The 24,080-nt window shown below is 41.4% G+C and overlaps 1 protein-coding gene across 2 annotated transcripts in view; it reads left to right on the top strand.

Moving 5' to 3' along the window:
• Window positions 1-24,080, top strand: part of TMTC2 (transmembrane O-mannosyltransferase targeting cadherins 2) — a 459,093-nt gene that overhangs the window by 317,997 nt on the left and 117,016 nt on the right. For both annotated transcript variants that reach the window (XM_069764402.1, XM_069764403.1), the window contains exon 8: window positions 17,095-17,216. In XM_069764402.1, the coding sequence (XP_069620503.1) occupies window positions 17,095-17,216 (122 nt within the window). The remainder of the gene's footprint in view (window positions 1-17,094; window positions 17,217-24,080) is intronic.

Below are 24,080 nucleotides of genomic sequence, written 5' to 3'. Positions count from 1 at the left end.
CTCTAAACTCTTGGAGCGCCTGATATACTCCCGCCTTACCCGTTACCTCTCCACTCACTCCCTCCTAGACCCTTCACAGTCCGGTTTCTGCCCCCTACATTTGACAGAAACTGCACTCATCAAAGTGACCAATGACCTTCTGACAGCAAAACGTAATGGTGGCCACTCTCTGCTCATTCTCCTCGACCTTTCTGCAGCTTTCGATACTGTTGACCACCCTCTGCTACTCTCTAGGCTCTAGTCACTTGGCATTAAGGACACTGCTCTCTCCTGGTTCTCCTCCTATCTTTCTGACCGCTCCTTCAGTGTTCTGTTCTCTGGCTCCACTTCATCTCCTCTTCTTCTCACTGTCGGGGTACCTCAGGGCTCAGTCCTTGGCCCCCTTCTCTTCTCTCTACACGGCCCCAATTGGACAGACCATTAGCAGATTTTTCTTTCAGTACCATCTTTATGCCGATGACACACAACTATACACATTTTCCCCTGACCTTACCCCCACTGTACTACAGAACGCCACTGACTGTCTGTCTGCAGTCTCCAACATCATGTCTGCTCTCTATCTGAAACTCATCCTTTCCAAAACTGAACTTCTGCTCCAGCCATCTACTAACCTCCCTAAATCTGACATTTCCCTCTCCGTGGGTGGCACCATAATAACACCCCAGCAGCAGGCGCGCTATCTAGGTGTTATGTTTGACTCCGATCTCTCCTTCACCTCCCATATACAATCTCTTGCCCGCTCATGCCGCTTACACCTAAAGAACATCTCTAGAATCCGCCCTTTTCTCACCAAGGAAACAACAAAATCCCTCACTGTCACCCTGATCCACTCCCGCCTGGACTACTGTAATGCTCTACTAATTGGCCTCCCCCTTACTCGACTTTCCCCTCTCCAGTCTATCCTTAATGCAGCAGCAAAGGTCATCCATCTGGCTAGTCATTACTCGGACGCGTCCGCTCTTCGCCAGTCATTACACTGGCTGCCCATTCATTACAGGATACAATTCAAAGTACTTGTTCTCACCCACAAAGCTCTCCACAGTGCGGCACCCCCATGCATCTCCTCCCTCATTTCGGTCTATCGGCCTAGCCGACCGCTGCGCTCTGCAAATGACTTTCGACTAACCTCTGCACTAATCCGTACCTCCCACTCCCGACTCCAAGACTTCTCCCGCGCTGCGCCAATCCTCTGGAATGCTCTACCCCAAGATATTAGGACCATTCACAATTTGCATAGCTTTAGGCACTCGCTCAAAACATATTTGTTCAGAGCGGCCTATCACATTTAGTAATCAACGCCATGTTATGTTTGTGTGTGTGTAGCCCATTCACTATCTCCATCTATCCCCCACCCCCTGAAGATGGCTGGACCATCATTGTAAATACATCATTGTAAATACACACCTGTATTTTATATCTCCCCCACCTCATTGTAGATTGTAAGCTCTCACAAGCAGGGTCGTCTTATTTTGCTTTAATTATTGTATTGTTAACGTTGTTACTTATGACTGTTGTGTTTGAAACTGTTGAACTGTAAAGCGCTGCGGAATATGTATGTATATACCTGTGCCATCTCCCCTGTATATAGTATGTACGTGTGTCATCTCCCCTGTATATAGTATGTACCTGTGTGTCATCTCCTAATGTATATAGTATATACCTGTGTGTCATCTCCTCCTGTGTATAGTATATACCTGTCATCTCTCCTGTATGTAGTATATATCTGTGTCATCTCCCTTGTATATAGTATATACGTGTGTCATCTCCTCCTGTATATAGTATATACCTGTGTGTCATCTCCCTTGTACATAGTTTATACCTGTGTCATCTCCTCCTGTATATAGTATATACCTGTGTCATCTCATCCTGTATATAGTATATACCTGTGTCATCTCCCCTGTATATAGTATGTACCTGTGTCATCTCCCTGTATATAGTATGTACCTGTGTCATCTCACCTGTATATAGTATGTACCTGTATGTCATCTCCCCTGTATATAGTATATACCTGTTTCATCTCTTCCTGTATATAGTATATACCTGTGTGTCATCTCATGTATATAGTATATACCTGTTTCATCTCCTCCTGTATATAGTATATACCTGTGTGTCATCTCCTCCTGTGTATAGTATATACCTGTGTGTCATCTCTCCTGTATGTAGTATATATCTGTGTCTCATCTCCCTTGTATATAGTATATATCTGTATGTCATCTCCTCCTGTATTAGACCGCGTTCACACGTTATTTGCTCAGTATTTTTACCTCAGTATTTGTAAGCTAAATTGGCGCCCTGATAAATCCACAGCTCCCCCCCCCCCCCCCCCGGCAGTATATATTAGCTCACACATACACATAATAGACAGGTTATGTGACTGGCAGCTGCCGTATTTCCTATATGGTACATTTGTTGCTCTTGTAGTTTGTCTGCTTATTAATCAGATTTTTATTTTTGATGGTTAATACCTGACTTGTGTGTGTTTTAGGGCGAGTTTCATGTGTCAATTTGTGTGTGTTGAGTTGCATGTGGCGAAATGCATGTAGCGACTTTTGTGAGATGAGTTTTGTGTGGCGACATGCGTGTAGCAACTTTTTGTGTGTCGAGTTGCATGTAACAGGTTAGTGTAGCAAGTTGTGTGCAGCAAGTTTTGCGCATGGCGAGTTTTGCGCTTGGCGAGTTTTATGTGTGGTGCATTTTGAGTATGTGCAAGTTTTGTGTGAGGCAACTTTTGCGCATGTGGCAATTTTTCCACGTGTGCAAGTTTTGCGGAGGTGAGTTTTCCATGGGGTGAGTTTTGCACGTGTGACGAGTTTTGCGTGAGCCTAGTTTTGCATGTGGCGAGTTTTGAGCTACGACTTTTGTGTTTTGACTTTTATGTGGTGAGGTTGGTGTATGTGTGGTGAAATGTGTGCTGAGGATGGTATATGTGTTCAAGCACGTGGTAGTGTGTGGCGCATTTTGTGCGTGCGTTCATATCCCTGTGTGTGGTGAGTGTTCCATGTCGGGGCCCCACCTTAGCAACTGTACGGTATATACTCTTTGGTGCCATCGCTCTCACTCTTTAAGTCCCCCTTGTTCACATCTGGCAGCTGTCAATTTGCCTCTAACACTTTTCCTTTCACTTTCTCCCCATTATGTAGATAGGGGCAAAATAGTTTGGTGAATTGGAACGCGCGGGGTTAAAATTTCACCTCACAACATAGCCTATGACGCTCTCGGGGGTCCAGGCGTGTGATTGTGCAAAATTTTGTGGCTGTAGCTGCGACGGTGCAGATGTCAATCCCGGACATACACACATACACGCACAAACACACACACATTCAGCTTTATATATTAGATATATATAATCTGTGTTTGTGTATATACAGTATGTGTATATATATATATATATATATATATATATATATATATGCTCATACTGTGTATAGGAGGCTATGTGGGGACTCATGCTTTATATTGAGGGCTCATACTGTATCTAGGGAGCTATATGTGTGCACATACTGTATCTAGGGAGCTATGTGCACACTCATACCGTATATAGGAGCCTATGGGGGCTCATACTGTATCTAGGGAGCTATGTGGAGGTTCAAACTATATCTATGGAGCTATGTGAGGGCTCATTCTGTACATTGGGGGCTGTGTGTTGGCTCATAATGTATATGGGGTTATATGGCGGCTCATGTTGTATATGGAGATCTATGTGGGGGCTCGTAATGTATATAGGAGGCTGTATAAGAGCTCATACTGTATATAGGGAGTTGTGGGGGCTCATACTGTAGATAGAAATCTGTGAGGGCTCATACTGTATAAGGTGGACTATATGAGGGAATCTGTGTGAGGGAGTTATGTGAAGGCTCATACTGTATACTATATAGAGGGCTATGTGAGGGCTCATTCTGTATATAGGGGGATGTCAGCATACTTAATTCTGCTCAATAATAAGTTATAGAAATTATAACTATTTTTATATTAATTGTATGATAATGTTAGTATTGCGCAGAATTCATTTCAGCCTATTGGTTAGGCCTCTACAAAAGTCAAAATATCTCATGTGGCCCCTTGGGAAAATTGATCTCCCACACCTGCTCTATTATCTATAGCGCTATGTTATGTATAGTGCTGTACATAAGGGTAAAATTTGATTGGTGCTCTGTCACTTTCCATCTACAGATGAGAACCTGTGTCTCACTCACATGACCTATCACATGACCTATCAAAGGGGATCATGTGATACATTACGTGATATACAGTATATCGGGAACCTGGGGGGGCCACACCTTCTAAATTACCAGGGGCCCTGGCTACTCTTAGGGTACCGTCACACTATACGATTTACCTACGATCACGACCAGCGATATGACCTGGCCGTGATCGTAGGTAAATCCTAGTGTGGTCGCTGGAGAGCTGTCACACAGACAGCTCTCCAGCGACCAACGATGCCGAGGTCCCTGGGTAACCAGGGTAAACATCGGGTAACTAAGCGCAGGACCGCGCTTAGTAACCCGATGTTTACCCTGGTTACAAGTGTAAAACTAAAAAAAAACAAACAGCACATACTTACATTCTGGTGTCCGTCAGGTCCCTTGCCGTCTGCTTCCCGCACTCACTGACTGCCGGCCGTAAAGTGAAAGTGAAAGCACAGCCGCTGTGCTCTGCTTTCACTTTACAGCCGGCAGTCACAGTGCGGGAAGCAGACGGCAAGGGACCTGACGGACACCAGAATGTAAGTATGTGCTGTTTGTTTTTTTTTAGTTTTACGCTTGTAACCAGGGTAAACATCGGGTTACTAAGCGCGGTCCTGCGCTTAGTTACCCGATGTTTACCCTGGTTACAAGCGAACGCATCGCTGGATCGCATCGCTAGATCGGTGTCACACACACCGATCTAGCGATGACAGCGGGAGATCCAGCGATGAAAGAAAGTTCTAAACGATCTGCTACGACGTACGATTCTCAGCAGGATCCCTGATCGCTGCTGCGTGTCAGACACAGCGATATCATAACGATATCGCTGGAACGTCACGAATCGTACCGTCGTAGCGATCGAAATGGTATAGTGTGACGGTACCCTTAATCTGCCACTGTGTACAGTATATGTGTGTATGTATGTATGTATGTATATACCGTGTGTATATATATATATATATATATATATATATATATGTACATATATATATATACATATATATATATACACACATATATAGATAGGCGCCTTTTCACAGCGGCAATTAAGGGTACTTAAACCACAGCGCCGTTAATTAACGGCGCTGTGGAAAAAGTGTATAGTGCCACCCAGAGTCGGAACTTCCCCAACCCTGGTGTTGTGATCGCCGTTATTTATGGTATAAAGGCGACTGCAAAAAGAGAAAGTCCAATATTCCATTTATTTTTCTCCTCTGATGTGTTCGCACATCAGAGGAGAGAGAAATAGGGTCCCCCGATCGCCCCCTTGTACTCCTGGAGTCTAGGAATCCCCCCGTGATGTCCCCTGACGTCTTCTTACGGGAGAAAATGGCAGGTGCATGCGCTGTGCGCTCGCCGAGATGGCGCCATCATTGATTCCAGCCAATTTTGCGTTCAACAAGTCAAATGGTGCTCTCTCCCTTCTGAGCCATGGCATGCACCCAAACAGTGGCTTTCCCCCACAAATGGGGTATAGGCATACCCAAGAGAAATTGCACAACAAATGTTGTGGTCCATTTTCTCCTGATACCATTGTCAAAATAAAAAAAAATAGTTCTAAAGTAAATTTTTGGTGAAGAAAAGTAAAATATTCATTTTTTCCTTCCACATTGCTTTAGTTCTCGTGAAGCACATGAAGGTTTAACCCCTTAGCGACCGCCGATACGCCTTTTAACGGCGGCCGCTAAGGGTACTTAAACCACAGCGCCGTTAATTAACGGCACTGTGGAAAAAGTCCATAGCGCCCCCCAGAGGCCGATTTTCTCCGGGGTCTCGGCTGCCGAGGGTAGCCGAGACCCCAGAGAACATGATTCGGGGGGTTTTTAACCCACCCCGCATTTGCGATCGCCGGTAATTAACCGTTTACCGGCGATCGCAAAAAAAAAAAAAAAAAGCGATCTCTTTTTAATTTCTCTGTCCTCCGATGTGATCGCACATCGGAGGACAGAGAAAAGGGGTCCCAGGTGGCCCCCCAATACTCACCTAGCTCCCCCGATGCTCCTCGTGTCTCCCGGTGGGCGCCGCCATCTTCAAAATGGCGGGCGCATGCGCAGTTCGCCCGCCGGCCGGCACCGGGAGAGTCTTTGGGGTCTCGGCTGCCGGGGGTAGCCGAGACCCCAAAGAGCATGATTGGGGTCGGTATTACCGACCCCTGTTTTGCGATCGCCGGTAATTAACTGTTTACCGGCGACCGCAAAAAAAAAAAGTAAAGTGTAATTCTCTGTCCTCTGATGTGATCGCACATCAGAGGACAGAGAAATAGGGGATTCGGGGACCCTAGCATACTCACCTAGGTCCCTGGATCCTCTTGCTGCTCCTCCTGGCCGCCGGCAGCAGAACATGGTGGACGCATGCCCAGTGCGCCCGCCATCTGTCTCCATCTGCCGGCCGGCAGGAGAACAGCAGTTGGGGCTAAAATTAGGGGTAGGGGTAGGGTTAGGGGTAGGGTTAGGGCTAGGGTTAGGGCTAGGGTTAGGGCTAGGGTTAAGGCTAGGGTTGGGGCTAAATTTAGGGTTAGGGTTGGGGCTAAATTTAGGGTTAGGGTTGGGGCTAAACTTAGGGTTAGGCTTCTTTCACACTTACGTCGGTACGGGGCCGTCGCAATGCGTCGGCCCGACATACCGACGCACGTTGTGAAAATTGTGCACAACGTGGGCAGCAGCTGTAGTTTTTCAACACATCCGCTGCCCAATCTATGTCCTGGGGAGGAGGGGGCGGAGTTACGGCCACGCATGCGCGGTCAGAAATGGCGGATGCGACGTACAAAAAAACGTTTCATTGAACGTTTTTTTGTGCCGACGCTCCGCCAAAACACAACTGATCCAGTGCACGACGGACGCGACGTGTGGCCATCCGTCACGATTCGTCGGCAATACAAGTCTATGGGCAAAAAACGCATCCTGCGGGCACATTTGCAGGATCCGTTTCTTGTCCAAAACGACGGATTGCGACGGAATGCCAAACGACGCAAGTGTGAAAGTAGCCCTAGGGCTAGGGTTAGGGTTGGGGCTAAAGTTAGGGCTAGGGTTGGGGCTAAAGTTAGGGTTAGAGCTGGGATTAGGGTTAGGGTTTGGATTAGGGTTGGTATTAGGGTTAGGGTTGGCATTAGGGTTACGCTTGGGATTAGGGTTAGGTTTGGGATTAGGGTTAAGGTTAGGGTTGTGATTAGGGGTGTATTGGGATTTAAGTTAGGTTTGAGGTTAGGGTTGAGATTAGGATTAGGGGTGTGTTGGATTTAGGGTTTTGATTAGGGTTATGGTTAGGGTTGACATTAGGGTTGTTTTGGGGTAAGGGTTGTGATTATGGTTAGGGTTAGTGATTATGATTATGGATGAGGTTGGGATTAGGGTTAGGGGTGTGTTGGGGTTAGGGTTGGAGCTAAAATTGGGGGGTTTCCACTGTTTAGGTACATCAGGGGGTCTCCAAACACGACAGCCAATTTTGTGCTCAAAAAGTCAAATGGTGCTCCCTCCCTTCTGAGCTCTGCCGTGCGCCCAAACAGTGGGTTACCCCCACATATGGGGCATCAGCGTACTCGGGATAAATTGGACAACAACTTCTGGGGTCCAATTTCTCTTGTTACCCTTGTGAAAATAAAAACTTGGGGGCTACAAAATCTTTTTTGTGAAAAAAAAAATATTTTTTATTTTCACGACTGCATTCTAAACTTCTGTGAAGCACTTGGGCATTCAAAGTTCTCACCACACATCTAGATAAGTTCCTTGGGGGGTCTAGTTTCCAAAATGGGGTCACTTGTGGAGGGTTACTACAGTTTAGGTACATCAGGGGCTCTGCAATCGCAACATAATGCCCACAGACCATTCTATCAAAGTCTGCATTCCAAAAAGGCGCTCCTTCCCTTCCGAGCTCTGCCGTGCGCCCAAACAGTGGTTTACCCCCACATATGGTGCATCAGCGTACTCGGGATAAATTGGACAACAACTATTGCAGTCCAATTTCTCCTGTTACCCTTGTGAAAATAAAAACTTGGGGGCTACAATATCTTTTTTGTGGAAAAAAAAATATTTTTTATTTTCACGACTCTGTATTCTAAACTTCTGTGAAGCACTTGGGCATTCAAAGTTCTCACCACACATCTAGATAAGTTCCTTGGGGGGTCTAGTTTCCAAAATGGGGTCACTTGTGGAGGGTTTCTACTGGTTAGGTACATCAGGGGCTCTGCAAACGCAACATAATACCCGCAGACCATTCTATCAAAGTCTGCATTCCAAAACGGCGCTCCTTCCTTCCGAGCTCTGCCGTGCGCCCAAACAGTGGTTTACCCCCACATATGGGGTACCAGCATACTCAGGACAAATTGGACAACAACTTTTGGGGTCCAATTTCTCTTGTTACCCTTGTGAAAATAAAAATTTGGTGGCTAAAAAATCTTTTTTGTGGAAAAAAAAAATATTTTTTATTTTCACGGCTCTGCATTATAAACTTCTGTGAAGCACTTGGGCATTCAAGGTTCTCACCACACATCTAGATAAGTTCCATGGGGGGTCTAGTTTCCAAAATGGGGTCACTTGTGGGGGATTTCTACTGTTTAGGCACATCAGGGGCTCTCCAAACGCGACATAGCGTCCGATCTCAATTCCAGCCAATTCTACATTGAAAAAGTAAAACAGCACTCCTTCTCTTCCAAGCTCTGCGGTGCGCCCTAACAGTTGTTTACCCCCACATATTGGGTATCAGCATACTCAGGAGAAATTGCACAACAACTTTTGTGGTCTAATTTCTCCTGTTACCCTTGTGAAAATAAAAATTTGTGAGCAAAAATATCATTTTTGTAGAAAAAATGCGATTTTTTTTTTTTCACGGCTCTACGTTATAAACTTCTGTGAAGCACTTGGGGGTTCAAAGTGCTCACCACACATCTAGATAAGTTCCTTAAGGGGTCTAGTTTCCAAAATGGTGTCACTTGTGGGGAGTTTCCACTGTTTAGGTACATCAGGGGCTCTCTAAATGTGACATGGTGTCCGATCTCAATTACAGCCAATTCTGCATTGAAAAAGTCAAACGGCGCTCCTTCACTTCTAAGTTCTGCGGTGCGCCCTAACAGTGGTTTACCCCCACATATGGGGTATTGGCGTATTCAGGAGAAATTGCATAACAAAATTTATGGTTACATTTCTGTTTTTACACTTGTGAAAATAAAAAAAATGGTTCTGAATTAAGATGTTTGCAAAAAAAAGTTAAATGTTCATTTTTTCCTTCCACATTGTTTCAGTTCCTGTGAAGCACGTAAAGGGTTAATAAACTTCTTGAATGTGGTTTTGAGAACCTTGAGGGGTGTAGTTTTTAGAATGGTGTCACACTTCATTATTTTCTATCATATAGACCCCTCAAAATGACTTCAAATGTGATGTGGTCCCTAAAAAAAAATGGTGTTGTAAAAATGAGAAATTACTGGTCAACTTTTAACCCTTATAACTCCCTAACAAAAAAAAATTTTGTTTCCAAAATTGTGCTGATGTAAAGTAGACATGTGGGAAATGTTATTTATTAACTATTTTTCATGACATATCTCTCTGATTTAAGGGCATAAAAATACAAAGTTTGAAAATTGCAAAATTTTAAAAATTTTCGCCATATTTCCGTTTTTTTCATAAATAATCGCAAGTAATATCGAAGAAATGTTACCACTAACATGAAGTACAATATGTCACGAAAAAACAGTCTCAGAATCAGCGGGATCCGTTGAAGCGTTCCAGAGTTATAACCTCATAAAGTGACAGTGGTCAGAATTGCAAAAATTGGCCTGGTCATTAAGTACCAAATTGGCTCTGTCACTAAGGGGTTAATAAACTTCTTGAATGTGGTTTTGCGCACCTTGAGTTTTTTGTTATATTGACTCCCCAAAGTCACTTCAAATGTGAGGTGGTCCCTAAAATAAATGGTTTTGTAAATTTTGTTGGAAAAATGAGAAATTGCTGGTTAACTTTTAACCCTTATAACGTCCTAACCCAAAAAAATGTTGTTTCCAAAATTATGCTGATGTAAAGTAGACATGTGGGAAATGTTATTTATTAATTTGTGTAACACCATTTTCTGATTTAAGGATATAAAAATTCAAAGTTTGAAAATTGCAATATTTTCAAAATTTTCACCATATTTCCGTTTTTTTCATAAATAAACGCAAGTCATATCTAAGAAATTTTACCGACAACATGAAGTACAGTATGTCACAAAAAAACATTTTCAGAATCACTGGGATCCATTGAAGCGTTCAGAGTTATAACCACATAAAGTGACAGTGGTCAGAATTGTAAAAATTGGCTTGGTCATTAAGCTACAAATTGGCTCTGTCACTAATGGTATGTATATATTACAAACTCTAGAAATGAATTTTTTATGTAAACTGAAGAAAATGTACCATCAATCTCATTCCACAGAATTTTTTGCTCTTCTATTACAATTTTTTCACGGATTTAGTACAATTTTTCAACACATTGCTGTTATTCATAGACTGCACACAGATTGCACATGGAGGCCTTCCGTGTTCCGTCCGTTATTTTGATAAACCCATGGACATACAGTTAGGGCCAGAAATATTTGGACAGTGACACAAGTTTTGTTATTTTAGCTGTTTACAAAAACATGTTCAGAAATACAATTATATATATAATATGGGCTGAAAGTGCACACTCCCAGCCTCAATACGATAGTTTCCACATCCAAATCGGAGAAAGGGTTTAGGAATCATAGCTCTGTAATGCATAGCGTCCTCTTTTTCAAGGGACCAAAAGTAATTGGACAATGGACTCTAAGGGCTGCAATTAACTCTGAAGGCGTCTCCCTCGTTAACCTGTAATCAATGAAGTAGTTAAAAGGTCAGGGGTGGATTCCAGGTGTGTGGTTTTGCATTTGGAAGCTGTTGCTGTGAGCAGACAACATGCGGTCAAAGGAACTCTCAATTGAGGCAGAACATCCTGAGGCTGAAAAAAAAGAAAAAATCCATCAGAGAGATAGCAGACATGCTTGGAGTAGCAAAATCAACAGTTGGGTACATTCTGAGAAAAAAGGAATTGACTGGTGAGCTTGGGAACTCAAAAAGGCCTGGGCGTCCACGGATGACAACAGTGGTGGATGATCGCCGCATACTTAATTTGGTGAAGAAGAACCCGTTCACAACATCAACTGAAGTCCAGAACACTCTCAGTGAAGTAGGTGTATCTGTCTCTAAGTCAACAGTAAAGAGAAGACTCCATGACAGTAAATACAAAGGGTTCACATCTAGATGCAAACCATTCATCAATAACAAAAATAGACAGGCCAGAGTTAAATTTGCAGAAAAACACCTCAAGAAGCCAGCTCAGTTCTGGAAAAGTATTCTATGGACAGATGAGACAAAGATCAACCTGTACCAGAATGATGGGAAGAAAAAAGTTTGGAGAAGAAAGGGAACGGCACATGATCCAAGGCACACCACATCCTCTGTAAAACATGGTGGAGGCAACTTAATGCATGGGCATGCATGGCTTTCAATGGCACTGGGTCACTTGTGTTTATTGATGACATAAGAGCAGACAAGAGTAGCCGGATGAATTCTGAAGTGTACCAGGATATACTTTCAGCCCAGATTCAGCCAAATGCTGCAAAGTTGATTGGACGGCGCTTCATAGTACAGATGGACAATGACCCCAAGCATACAGCCAAAGCTACCCAGGAGTTCATGAGTGCCAAAAAGTGGAACATTCTGCAATGGCCAAGTCAATCTCCAGATCTAAACCCAATTGAGCATGCATTTCACTTGCTCAAATCCAGACTTAAGACGGAAAGACCCACAAACAAGCAAGACCTGAAGGCTGCGGCTGTAAAGGCCTGGCAAAGCATTAAGAAGGAGGAAACCCAGCGTTTGGTGATGTCCATGGGTTCCAGACTTAAGGCAGTGATTGCCTCCAAAGGATTTGCAACAAAATATTGAAAATAAAAATATTTTGTTTGGGTTATGTTTATTTGTCCAATTACTTTTGACTTCCTAAAATGTGGAGTGTTTGTAAAGAAATGTGTACAATTCCTACATTTTCTATCAGATATTTTTGTTCAACCCTTCAAATTAAACGTTACAATCTGCACTTGAATTCTGTTGTAGAGGTTTCATTTCAAATCCAATGTGGTGGCATGCAGAGCCCAACTCGCGAAAATTGTGTCACTGTCCAAATATTTCTGGCCCTAACTGTATATGGGTAACTTTTCCTTTTGATGCAGAAATGGAGATGTCTCCTCCAAAAAACACAGACTGAACAGTTCCATAGATTATAATGAGTATGTGTTCTATCCATAGCCCCTCTCTGACAGCTGATGGAATAGTATGTCAGCTTGCAGTATCCCCCGCTTTGAGGTGGGCTCCGGCGGTGAGCCTACCTCAAAGCCGCGACATGTCAGCTGCTTTCAACAGCTGACATGTGCCCGCAATGGGCGCGAGCGGAATCGCAATTCGCCCGCCCATTAACTAGTTAAATGCCGCTGTCAAACTCTGACAGCGGCATTTAGCAACCGCTGCCGGCGCGTGCGGCCGGAAGTACTCACACCGCTGACCCCCATCACATGATTGGGGGTAATCGGTGCGTTGACATCACAACCAGAGGTCTCCTCGAGACTTTTATGGTTGTTGATGGAAGATTGCTATGAGCTCCACCCTGTGGTCGGTGCTCATAGCAATGCTGTAATTCTGCTGCATAGAGGTGATCTGTTGCATAGAGGCGATCTGTGCATCACCTCTATATACCAGAGGCGATCGAGTAGTGCATGCCTCTAGCCTCCCATGGAGGCTATTGAAGCATGCCAAAATTTTTAAAAAAGTGTTTAAAGATAAAAAAAAATAAAAAAAAATTAAAAGTTCACATCACCCCCTTTCACCCCAATCAAAATAAAACAATAAAAGAAAAATCAAACCTACATATATTTGATATCGCCGCGTTCAGAATCGCCCAATCTATCAATTAAGAAATGGATTAACCTGATCGCTAAACAGCGTAGCGAGAAAAAAAATCAAGCTGTCAAAATTATTTTTTTGGGTCGCCTCGACATTGCATTGAAATGCAATAATGGGCGATCAAAAGAACGTACCTACATAAACGTGGTATAATTAAAAACGTCAGCTCGGCACACAAAATATAAGCCCTCACCCGACCCAGATCACGAAAAATGGAGACGCCACGGGTAACAGAAAATTGTGCATTTAATGAGCCTAGCAAAAAAGCCAAACAAAAAACAAGTGTGGGATTGCATTTTTTTTGCAATTTCACCGCACTTGGATTTATTTTCCTGTTTTCAGTTATACGACATGGTAAAACCAATGGTATCGTTCAAAAGTACAACTCGTCCCGCAAAAACAAGCCCTCACATGGCCACATTGACGGAAAAATAAAAAAGTTATGGCTCTGGAAAGAAGGGAAGTGAAAATCGAAAAAAGCTCCGGGGGTTAAGCACCAAACACATTCTTGACTCAACGATGTCCAAATGAGGCCTTACACATGCCTTGTATCTGTCCTTATCCTGGATACATAGAGGAATAATTTGCCCAGTTACTTTTTTACAACATGTTTGTGAACTTTTCTACTTCTGCTTTTTTGATTTCTGAGCAGTAAATTTGATATTACACTGGATACAGAACTCCAACTGACTTGTAGATGGAGGCCTGCAGAGTGTGTGACAGGAACTACGCGGGTTATAATGAGAAGGCAAATGCAGAGATTACAATCTGCTTTTTCTTTGGCGGATACGTTCTGATTTTTTTTTTTTCAGCTTATCTGACTCAGTACAAACAGCCACATGTCTTTCTAATGTTATAATAAACCTGCAATATATTAATCTACTATAAATCACCATTTTGGATGGGTTAGAAATACAATTTTAGAGTTATCTTTAACAGATATTAAGTATAACTAGATGCAGTTTATGGAGAAATTCTGTGCATTGAAGCGTGTAATAGGTTATCAGTGATTGTAAAAACGTATGTTATGTGGAAACAGAGCACGACACACAGCATGGGGTGTTTCAATTCATTAATGTTGAATTTTTCACTTAATTGATCGTAATTTTGTGTCCTATGTAAAATCCACCAGCGTACTAATAAATAATTCTGGCAGTCCCTAATTAACTCATCAGGATGTGGATGGCCATGTGTAGCATCGCTTAAAGGCGATGCCCTGCAGGCCCATTAACTTCTCAATAAAACTAATTAGAGTGACTCCAGCCTGACATTGCATCAAAGGTTAAACTGTATTCCATATATCTAGTGTCCTTTGGTGTCTAGCTAAGCTAAGAGAATTTTGGCTTTGTGTTGTTCCTAGTGGGAATTTAGTTTTGATATTCTAATTATTTTAGCTAAGCATATGGTCACAAGCAGCCAAAATAATTGTGGCTGAAGAACAATTGAGAAGAAGGTTCCTTCCAAGTTCCTTGGCTTCCCACTCAAAGTTTTCCACAGCACATCTTAATGCAAGGTCCCTATAAATCAGGTATGACCAGGCAGTTAAAGGATTACACAAACTCTGGTAGATAGAATACTAGCATTCCGTGCAGAGATGATATTTGCAGTCTTTCCAGAGCTGGAACAATGAAATCATAAATTCCAACTGGAACTAAAGTTGACAAATTGCTCTAGCGGCAAATATAGCTTTACAGACTGGTTTCAGTCTTCACCTGATAACGGTATGTTTATCCCAGCATGAGCAGAGCTGTCTTAGCTGGAGAAATGTTCCCTATGCTATTCAATTTTTCTCTGCATTTTACTTTATAACTTGTCATATTTTGAGTTGTGATGTAGTAAACAAGACTCAAGACAAAGACTTTTCTCCCATATCTTTTCTGATAAAATCCGGAAGGAAAGGCATGCTTGGAAATAATTATTTCTTGACCCTTCGAGAAGAGTTGGACGATGTGCTTGTGTCCTGTGCCATGCTGATAACATTTTGAGGACTTTGATTATGACATTTGTTGTCAGCGGTTACATGTTGATGTTAAGGGACTTGCCTCCTTCCTCTCAATGTGATAAGTGTGATTCACAATGTGCTTATCTAGAACAGTCTTTTCAAATCCTTTACGGATTTGGATGGGTAATTATGATGTGTTCATACCTTCATTTTTTTCCATTGAGATATACAAGCCAATTTATTATACCTCAAATGGGATTTTCTGTGTCAGACACAATTTAAAGCAATGATTGAAAAGAAATAGCAAGTCATATTGTGATTGGTTCATAGGGATTGTCTCAGGACCAACACTGATTCTAGGATATGTTAGTAATGTTCAGTCGGCAGAGGTCCAACTGCTGTGACCACTTATCAGTCTCTGGAAGAAGATGGCTGTAGTGCTAGAAAAGTGCCCTGCCAACTTGTGTCCTGTTGGCTCCGTTTTCTCAAGAGTACCCATGATCTGGCCATTTTTTTGCAATGTGACAACTCCTTTATAAAGTTTGTCTAATGGCACATAACACTTATTGCTAAACTTAATCATTTTCGTTGGCTCTTATATGTATATGTTAGAATAAGTGTTTGAAGCAAATAGCGAATATAGAAAACTACATCCAGATATTTCGGCTGTGCTGCCTCATTCACTTTTTATGTCTAGATTGCTTCCAATACAATCAAATGTGATTTTTCTGCAATTCTAATTTTGGGGGGAATTTTTGTGCTTGAGCCATCTTCTCATTTGTAAATCTATCTCTAAATCTCAAAAGCATGTGAACGTTCCAGAGAAAAATAATTCCTGTTCCCATCAATCACAGCAAATTAACAAAACATTTTTGCCAATACAAAATCCTCTGGAGAATAGTGATCTGAAAGAATAACCTAAATAATTTCATTGTAGTTCTAAAATTGCTCTCTCGGAGGAAGTAGAACAATTGACCATAAAGCTTGTGGTTGTTTTTAAAGTGTGCCTGACCTGTAATCTTTTACCTATAAACACATAAATCAGTTTTTCCTGTTTTAAGTGTACTTTTTCTACTCTTTTTGTAATACAATCTGTCTTGCTGGTGATTAAAAGTATCAAAACTTGACGTGTCAATGGTCACAATGGGTTTAAATAAACCTCTTTCTGCAAATTTAAAAGGATCGGGTGGGAATGCTCAGCACTGTCAAAAACAGCTGGGTATCCTGGAGAGGACAGATTAGAAATATGTTGAGGACATTTTTCAAGATTCTGACAGTAGGATCTAGCTATTTTATTATTATTATTAGTCATTTTTATAGCGCCATTTATTCCATGGTACTTTACATGTGAAAAGGGGGCAAATATAGACAATTTTTAGGTTGTTTTTCTAGTTTATAACTATAATGACAAGCAGTCATACATAAGAACTGCAGACAAAAATAGTACTATACCTTTGCTTAAAATTTAGCTTCAGGTATTTTATATGTATTTCTGAAGCAATAATAAATTCTGTCCCAAATGTTGACTTAGCCTTTAAGGTCACATATTGTATCCTAAACTATACGGGTGTATGATTGCATTCTTATTAGAGATGATTTATCTGTAGCTTAAACTTGTGCTACTTATCATTTCAAAAAAGAAGGCTTTCTTTAACATTCTCTTGTAAATTCTTCATATTATCTTTGCCTTTTGTTTCTATTCCTACGAGACACATGAACTTCTAGAAAGAAACTGCTTTGCATTGTAAATCTCCCAAATGAGGTTGGCTCAATTCAGAAAGTTCAGACACTATGAAATGCGGTGTATCCCCTTTCAGATTAACTGTAAAGAGAATGAACTTAAGAACTTCCTTCCGCCCTTTCCACAGTGACTCAATGTTTTCCCCTCCGTATCTTTACTTAACACATGAATAACTTTGTGTCTGCTACTCCTATCAAGCTTTTTGCTTGATACAAAATGTTTTAGCATAAAGTTACTGATACAAGTAACATTGAACCCATATCTGATTTTTTTTTTTTTTTTACAGGGGAAGCCTACATGAGGTTAAACAAGGTGTCTGAAGCCGAGCAATGGTACACAGAGTCTCTAAGATCAAAGCCCGACCACATCCCAGCACATCTTACTTATGGCAAGCTTCTGACCCTTACGGTGAGAGAAGACCATTTACTTGTAACTCTTTTTATAGTGCAAGTTCTTTAGAATAACTTCACAGAAAAAGTTAGCAAGATTGCAATGAATTTTCTTTGTACTGTATTTTAGAAAATGAAGGCTTCTGTGGTTTGATTGTTCCTAAGTTGGCTGGTCGGCTAAGCATTTGCCGGTTTATGAATTTTTCTGCTTTAGTTGATCAAATTTTGTGCAAATCTATATATATAAAGTTGAGTGTATGTATGTGTGTATGTATCGAGCCACGCCCATTCCGCATAGCAGGCACAGTCCACATCTAGCTCTGTCATGTCTAGAATGGAGTTGCTCCTGTAAGTTATGAAGTCAAGGGAGGAGCCTCATGGATAGAGAATAGAGATGTGAGGGGGAACATGTGAGAAGGGAGGTGCTGCTGCAGTATGAGACTGTGTATAGAGAAGAGTGAGGCGCTGCAGGTGGAGGCTGTGTATAAGGCCACATTCACATGTTCAATATTTGGTCAGTATTTTACAAGCCAAAATCACGAGTGGGAGAAAAATGCAGAAGTGGTGACATTATTATTATTATTGTTGTTATTATTTATTTATATAGCACCATTAATTCTATGCTGCTGTACATGAGAAAGGGGTTACGTACAGAGTTCTAGATATCATTTACAATAAACAAATTTACAATGACAGACTGGTACAGAGGGGAGAGGACCCTGTCTTTTGGACTTACATTTTACGTATTTCTAATAAACTTTTCCTCGGATTGTTTTACTCCCCAAGTTTTAGCTTACAAATACTGAGGTAAAAATACTGACCAAATAATCTGTGAATGAGGTTTAGCCCCTTCATGACCTTGGGATTTTCCGTTTTTCCGTGTTCGTTTTTTGCTCCCCTTCTTCCCAGAGCCATAACTTTTTTATTTTTCCGTCAATATGGCCATGTGAGGGCTTATTTTTTTCGAAACAAGTTGTACTTTTGAACAACCTCATTGGTTTTAGCATGTCGTATACTAGAAAACGGGAAAAAAATTCCAAGTGCGATGAAATTGCAAACAAAGTGCAATCCCACACTTGTTTTTTGATTGGCTTTTTTACTAGGTTCACGAAATGCTAAAACTGACCTGCCATTATGATTCTCCAGGTCATTGCGAATTCATAGGCACCAAGCATGTGTAGGTTCTCTTTTATCTAAGTGGTGAAAAAAAATTCCAAACTTTGCTATAAAAAAAAATTGCGCCATTTTCCGATATCTGTAGCGTCTCCATTTTTCATAATCTGGGGTCGGGTGAGGGCTTATTTTTTGCATGCTGAGCTGGCGTTTTTAATGATAGCATTTTGATGCAGATACGTTCTTTTGATCATCCGTTATTGCATTTTAATGCACTGTCGCGGCGACCAAAGAAAGTAATTCTGGCGTTTCAAATTTTTTTCTCGCTACGCCGTTTAGTGATCAGGTTAATCCTTTTTTTTTATTGATAGATCGGGCGATTCTGAACGCGGCGATACCAAATATATGTAGGTTTTATTTATTTATTTTTTTATTTCTTTTGAATGGGGCAAAAGGGGGGTGATTTAAACTTTTATTTTTATTTTTTTTACTTTTTTTTTATTTATTTTTTTTACTTTTGCCATGCTTCAATAGCCTCCATGGGAGGCTAGAAGCTGGCACCATTCGATCGGCTCTGCTATGCAGCAGAAATGCAGGTGTGCTATGAGCGCCGACCACAGGGGGGCGCGCACAGCAGGCCGGCATCAGTAACCATAGAGGTCTCAAGGACCTCTATGGTTACCATTCTGACGCATCGCTGACCCCTGATCATGTGACGGGGGTCAGCGATGCGATCATTTCCGGCTGCCCGGCTGGAAACGCCGGTTAAATGTCGCTGTCAGCGTTTGACAGCGGCATTTAAATAGTTAATAGCGGCGGGTGAATCGCAATTTCACCTGCTGCTATTGCGGGCACATGTCAGCTGTTCAAAACAACTGACATGTCCCGGCTTTGTTGCGGGCTCACCGCCAGAGCCCTGCATCAAAGCACGGTATCTGACCTCGGACGTACTATCCCGTCTGAGGTCAGAAAGAGATTAATACAGGAGGAGATGACACACAGGTATATACTATATACAGGAGGAGCTGTCATACAGGTATATACTATATACAGGAGAGATGACATACAGGTATTTACTATATGCAGGGGAGATGGCATACAGGTATATACTATATACAGGAGATGACATACAGGTATACTTTATTCAAGAGGAGATGAAATACAGGTATATACTATATTCAGGGCAGATGACACAGGTATATACTATATACAGGAGAAAATGACATACAGCTATATACTATATACAGGGGAGATGACATACATGTATATACTATACACAGGAGAGATGACATACAGGTATATACTATATACAGGAGGAGATGAGATACAGCTATATACTATATACAGAGGAGATGTTATACAGGTATATACTATATACAGGAGGAGATGACACACAGATATATACTATATACAGGAGGAGATGACATACAGGTATATACTATATAGAGGGGAGATGACATACAGGTGTATACTATATACAGGAGGAGATGACATACAGGTATATACTATATACAAGAGGAGATGACATACAGGTATATACTATATACAGGAAATTACATACAGCTATATACTATATACAGGGGAGATGACATACAGGTATATACTGAGGGGAAAATGAGAGGTATGAGGTGAAAATGAATAGGTGTGAGTGCAAAATAGAGAAGTGAGGGGAACATAATGGAGTGATTGGGAAATTACAGGTGTGAGGTTAAAATGGCTGGTGTTTGGGGTGAAAATGAGAGGTGTGAGTGGGAAACTGAGAGGTGTGAGGGGGAAACTGAAAGGTGTGGGGGGGGAACTGAAAGGAGTGAGGGGGAAACTGAGAGGAGTGAGGGGAAAATAAGAGATGTGAGGGGGAAAATGAGAGATGTGAGGTGGAAAATGAGAGATGTGGGGGGGAAACGAGAGGTGTGAGGGGGAAAATGAGAGATGTGAGGGGGAAAACGAGAGATGTGAGGGGGAAAACGAGAGATGTGAGGGGGAAAATGAGAGATGTGGGGGGGAAACGAGAGGTGTGAGGGGGAAAATGAGAGATGTGAGGGGGAAAACGAGAGATGTGAGGGGGAAAACGAGAGATGTGAGGGGGAAAACGAGAGATGTGAGGGGGAAAACGAGAGATGTGAGGGGGAAATGAGAGGTGTGAGGTAAAAATGAAGAGGTGTGAGTGCAAAATGAGAGAAGTGAGGGGAACGTAGTGGAGTGATTGGGAAATGACAGGTGTGAGGTCAAAATGGCAGGTGTTAGGGAGGAAAATGAGAGTTGTGAGGGGGAAACTGAGAGGAGTGAGGGGGAAACTGAATGGAGTGAGGGGGAAAATTAGAGGAGTTAGGGGAAAATGAGAGATGTGAGGGGGAAAATGAGAGATGTGAGGGGGAAAACGAGAGATGTGGGGGCAAAATGAGAGAAATGAGGTGCTATAACTAACCACAGTTAGTTAGTTACTATGCCCAGGTAACGCCGGGCTCTTCAGCTAGTATTAAATAAATCTATCAAGACCCATTTGATAAAGTCACAATAACCATTATGCCACTCATTCTCCAGCTCTATCGATCTTTTTCTGCAGAACTGCACAGAAAAACTTGGAAGTCAATCAAACAGAAATAATTGAAATCATTTAAATGGAATCTGCCAGTAGCATCAACCCTCCTGAGCCATCTATATTTTCATATAGGTCATAGGAAGCTGAATAAAATGATACCTTGAAATCTGATATCTTATTCCAGAGAAATCCACATTTTTCTTAATATGTAAATGTGTTGACAAGATCTATGGGCATATTTGCTCAATAATCTTCCTCCAGAGCTTATTATAAATGAAAGGGGGCATTACCAGTGTGAGATATTTAGATCAGGAGAGCAGACTGCCAGATATTACATTTCTCACACTGGTAATGCCCCCTTTCATTTAAAGTAAACTCTAGAAGCAGATTCTTATGTAGATCAGTGCCCGCCCCATAGATCTTAACAGCTCATTCACATATTTAAAAAAGTGGATTTTTTTTTTATTAAAAATTTGATCGCAAATATCAAGGTACCATTTTATTCAGCTTCCTATGACCTGCATGCCCACTAGCACTGTATTTCAATGTTGCATAAATTTAACAAATACATTTAATACTAATTACAAAGAGAAAATACTTTCATGTTGCTTTTTTATTGAAATACTCACAGAAACAAACAATACAACCGTAATACAAAACAATACAAAAATAAATTACTTATCACATATATTATAATCCTATCGTTTTACCTCTGTTCATCCATTCCTTAGTCCCCACCCCAACTCAGATGGCATGAATAGAAACAGAAACAACAAAGCAGGAAAAGAAAGTAAAAAAATTTCTCCATCTCCTCCATTGCTGGGGTCCGCTTATAGCGCACATCACTCGGATGATATCCGAGTGGTGTGCGCTGTCTCACTCGCACCCATAGGCTTATATGGGTGCGAGTGAACTGAAAGTTTTCATCGGTCCGAGACAATCGCAGCATGCTGCAATTGTCTCGGACCGAGGAATACGGCCGTCAAAGTCAGCTGGTGGGAGCTGCCCCATAGCGTAACATTGGTCCGAGTGCAATGCGATTTTTTTTATTGCGTTGCACTCGGCCGTTTGAAACGCCAGTGTGACGCCGGCCTTAGCCTCAAACCTTGCTCCTGCCAGCATTACTGCCCTTGTGACTTGTTGTTTCGTATCCAAGCTATTCATATTGCTTATTAAATACATACATTTTTCAAATGTGGGAAAAATAAATGTTTTTTTTTGTTCTTGTTTTAAATCTTCTACTGCTGGCGTTTATTGCATGTCTAAAGTTGAGAATTATAGACTACTTTAGTTTTGGGAAGAGTTAGTTCACTTGAATATGCGACCTCTGCTACTTTATACACCAAGCAGGAGGTCTTCTCTGCAGTCTGGTACTTCTTAAAAAAGCTGAAATATTACAGTACAGAAGTGGCTGTAGGTCAATGCCCAGCTGGAGTTTTGGGGCTTTATCTCATTATAATTGATTGTAACTTATAGAACCTATTATCTGTCTGTGGCTGCTTTTTTTATCTAAGAAAACAGTGGGCAGCCAAAAACTGATGCTTTTACTAAATATGACTTATTAGATGAAATGTAAAGAAAAGTCCCCAAAACCAGTGTAAAGAATCCTTGTTCACTATCAAAAGTCAGGACTGAACTGCTTAGTTGTGGGATGTCAATATGTAAGTCCCCCAACCCTCCACGACCCCTTTACTGTTGAAGCATGACATCTCCTGTGTTATTGCAAGATTTTATTCTTGTAACTAAAACAACACTGTTACAGATTGGGAGGTGCTTTGCAAATAATGCAACATAATTTTAAAATGGCATGTAAACGTTTAGGTAACCTTAGTCAAAATTACTTTTATTATGAACAGTTGAGCAACTTGAAGATTAATTCATGTCTAAAGAGGCTAAAGTTAAGGATAACTTAGGTAAAATTTATATACTTTTATATTATAAAAATTACAAAACGGAAAATGGGCCAATGCAAAAGTTTGGGCACCTTGCATGATTAGTACCCCCTTTTGAAAGTATCACAGCTTATAAATACTTTTTGTAGCCAGCCAAGAGTCTTTCAATTCCTGTTTCATGCATTTCATCCATTTTTCCTTTTAAAATTCTTCCAGTTCTGTGAGATTCCTGGGTCGTCTTGCATGCACTACTATTTTGAAGTCTAGCCACAAATTTTCAATGTTACTCAGATCAGGGGACTGTGAGGGCCATTGTAAAACCTTCAGCTTGCGCCTTTTGAGGTAATCCATAATGGATTTTGACGTGTGTTTATGATCATTTTCCAGTTGTAGAAGCAATCCTCTTTTGAACTTCAGCTTTTTTACAGATGGTGTTATGTTTGCATCAATAATTTGTTGAAATTTACTTGAATCCTTTCTTCCCTCTACCCGTGAAATGTTCCCCATGCCATTGGCTGCAACACAACCACAAAGCATGATTGAGCCACCCCCATGCTTAATGGTTGGTGACATATTCTTTTCCTGACATTTTATGCCCTTTTTTTGCACACATACCTTTGATCATTGTGGCCAAGGAGTTCTATTTTAACCTTATTGGTCACAGAACTTGTTTCCCAAATGCATCAGGCTTGTTTAGATGTTCTTCTGCATACTTCTGATGCTGAATTTTATTTTGAGGACGCAGGAGATGTTTTCTTCTAATGACTCTTCCATGAAGGCCATATTTGTGCAGGTGTCTCTGAGCAGAAGAACAATATACCTCAACTCCAGAGTCTGATGAATCTCTCTGAAGGTCTTTTACAGTCAGGCCTTGTTTTGATTTGCCTCTCTAGCAATTATCTGAGCAATTCTGTAGCAATTCTCTTTGCTTGGTGTTCCAGACCTTATCTTGACCTCAACTGTTTCTGTTAACTGCCATTTCTTAATTACATTTTGAACTAAGGAAACATTCACTGAGAAAAGCACTAAAGATCAATGAAAATATCACTGAAAGAGAGGAAAAGCCACCATACTTGTAATACCATGTCCATACACTAATGCACAAACAGGATGCTGCAGGTCCCCCATGATAACGGTGGGGCTAGCACAAGTGCAAAATATTGAAAACAATCACTTACTAACCCACCAAACATCCGTGGGGTGGCTGCCTAGTATTCTAAATTGCACACAGGTCTGTATAGGGTGTCATTCACACCATTATGTGAGATGCACCTCTACCCGTATAGCAGCCTATTACCAATGCCTCTACTATTACATCAGGTTCCTGCCTATACCATAT

Source organism: Ranitomeya imitator, chromosome 4, assembly GCF_032444005.1.
Source record: "Ranitomeya imitator isolate aRanImi1 chromosome 4, aRanImi1.pri, whole genome shotgun sequence".
Lineage (NCBI taxonomy): Eukaryota > Metazoa > Chordata > Amphibia > Anura > Dendrobatidae > Ranitomeya > Ranitomeya imitator.
The sequence above is the reverse complement of the archived record's forward strand: the minus strand, read 5'-3'. Positions and strand labels throughout refer to the sequence as shown.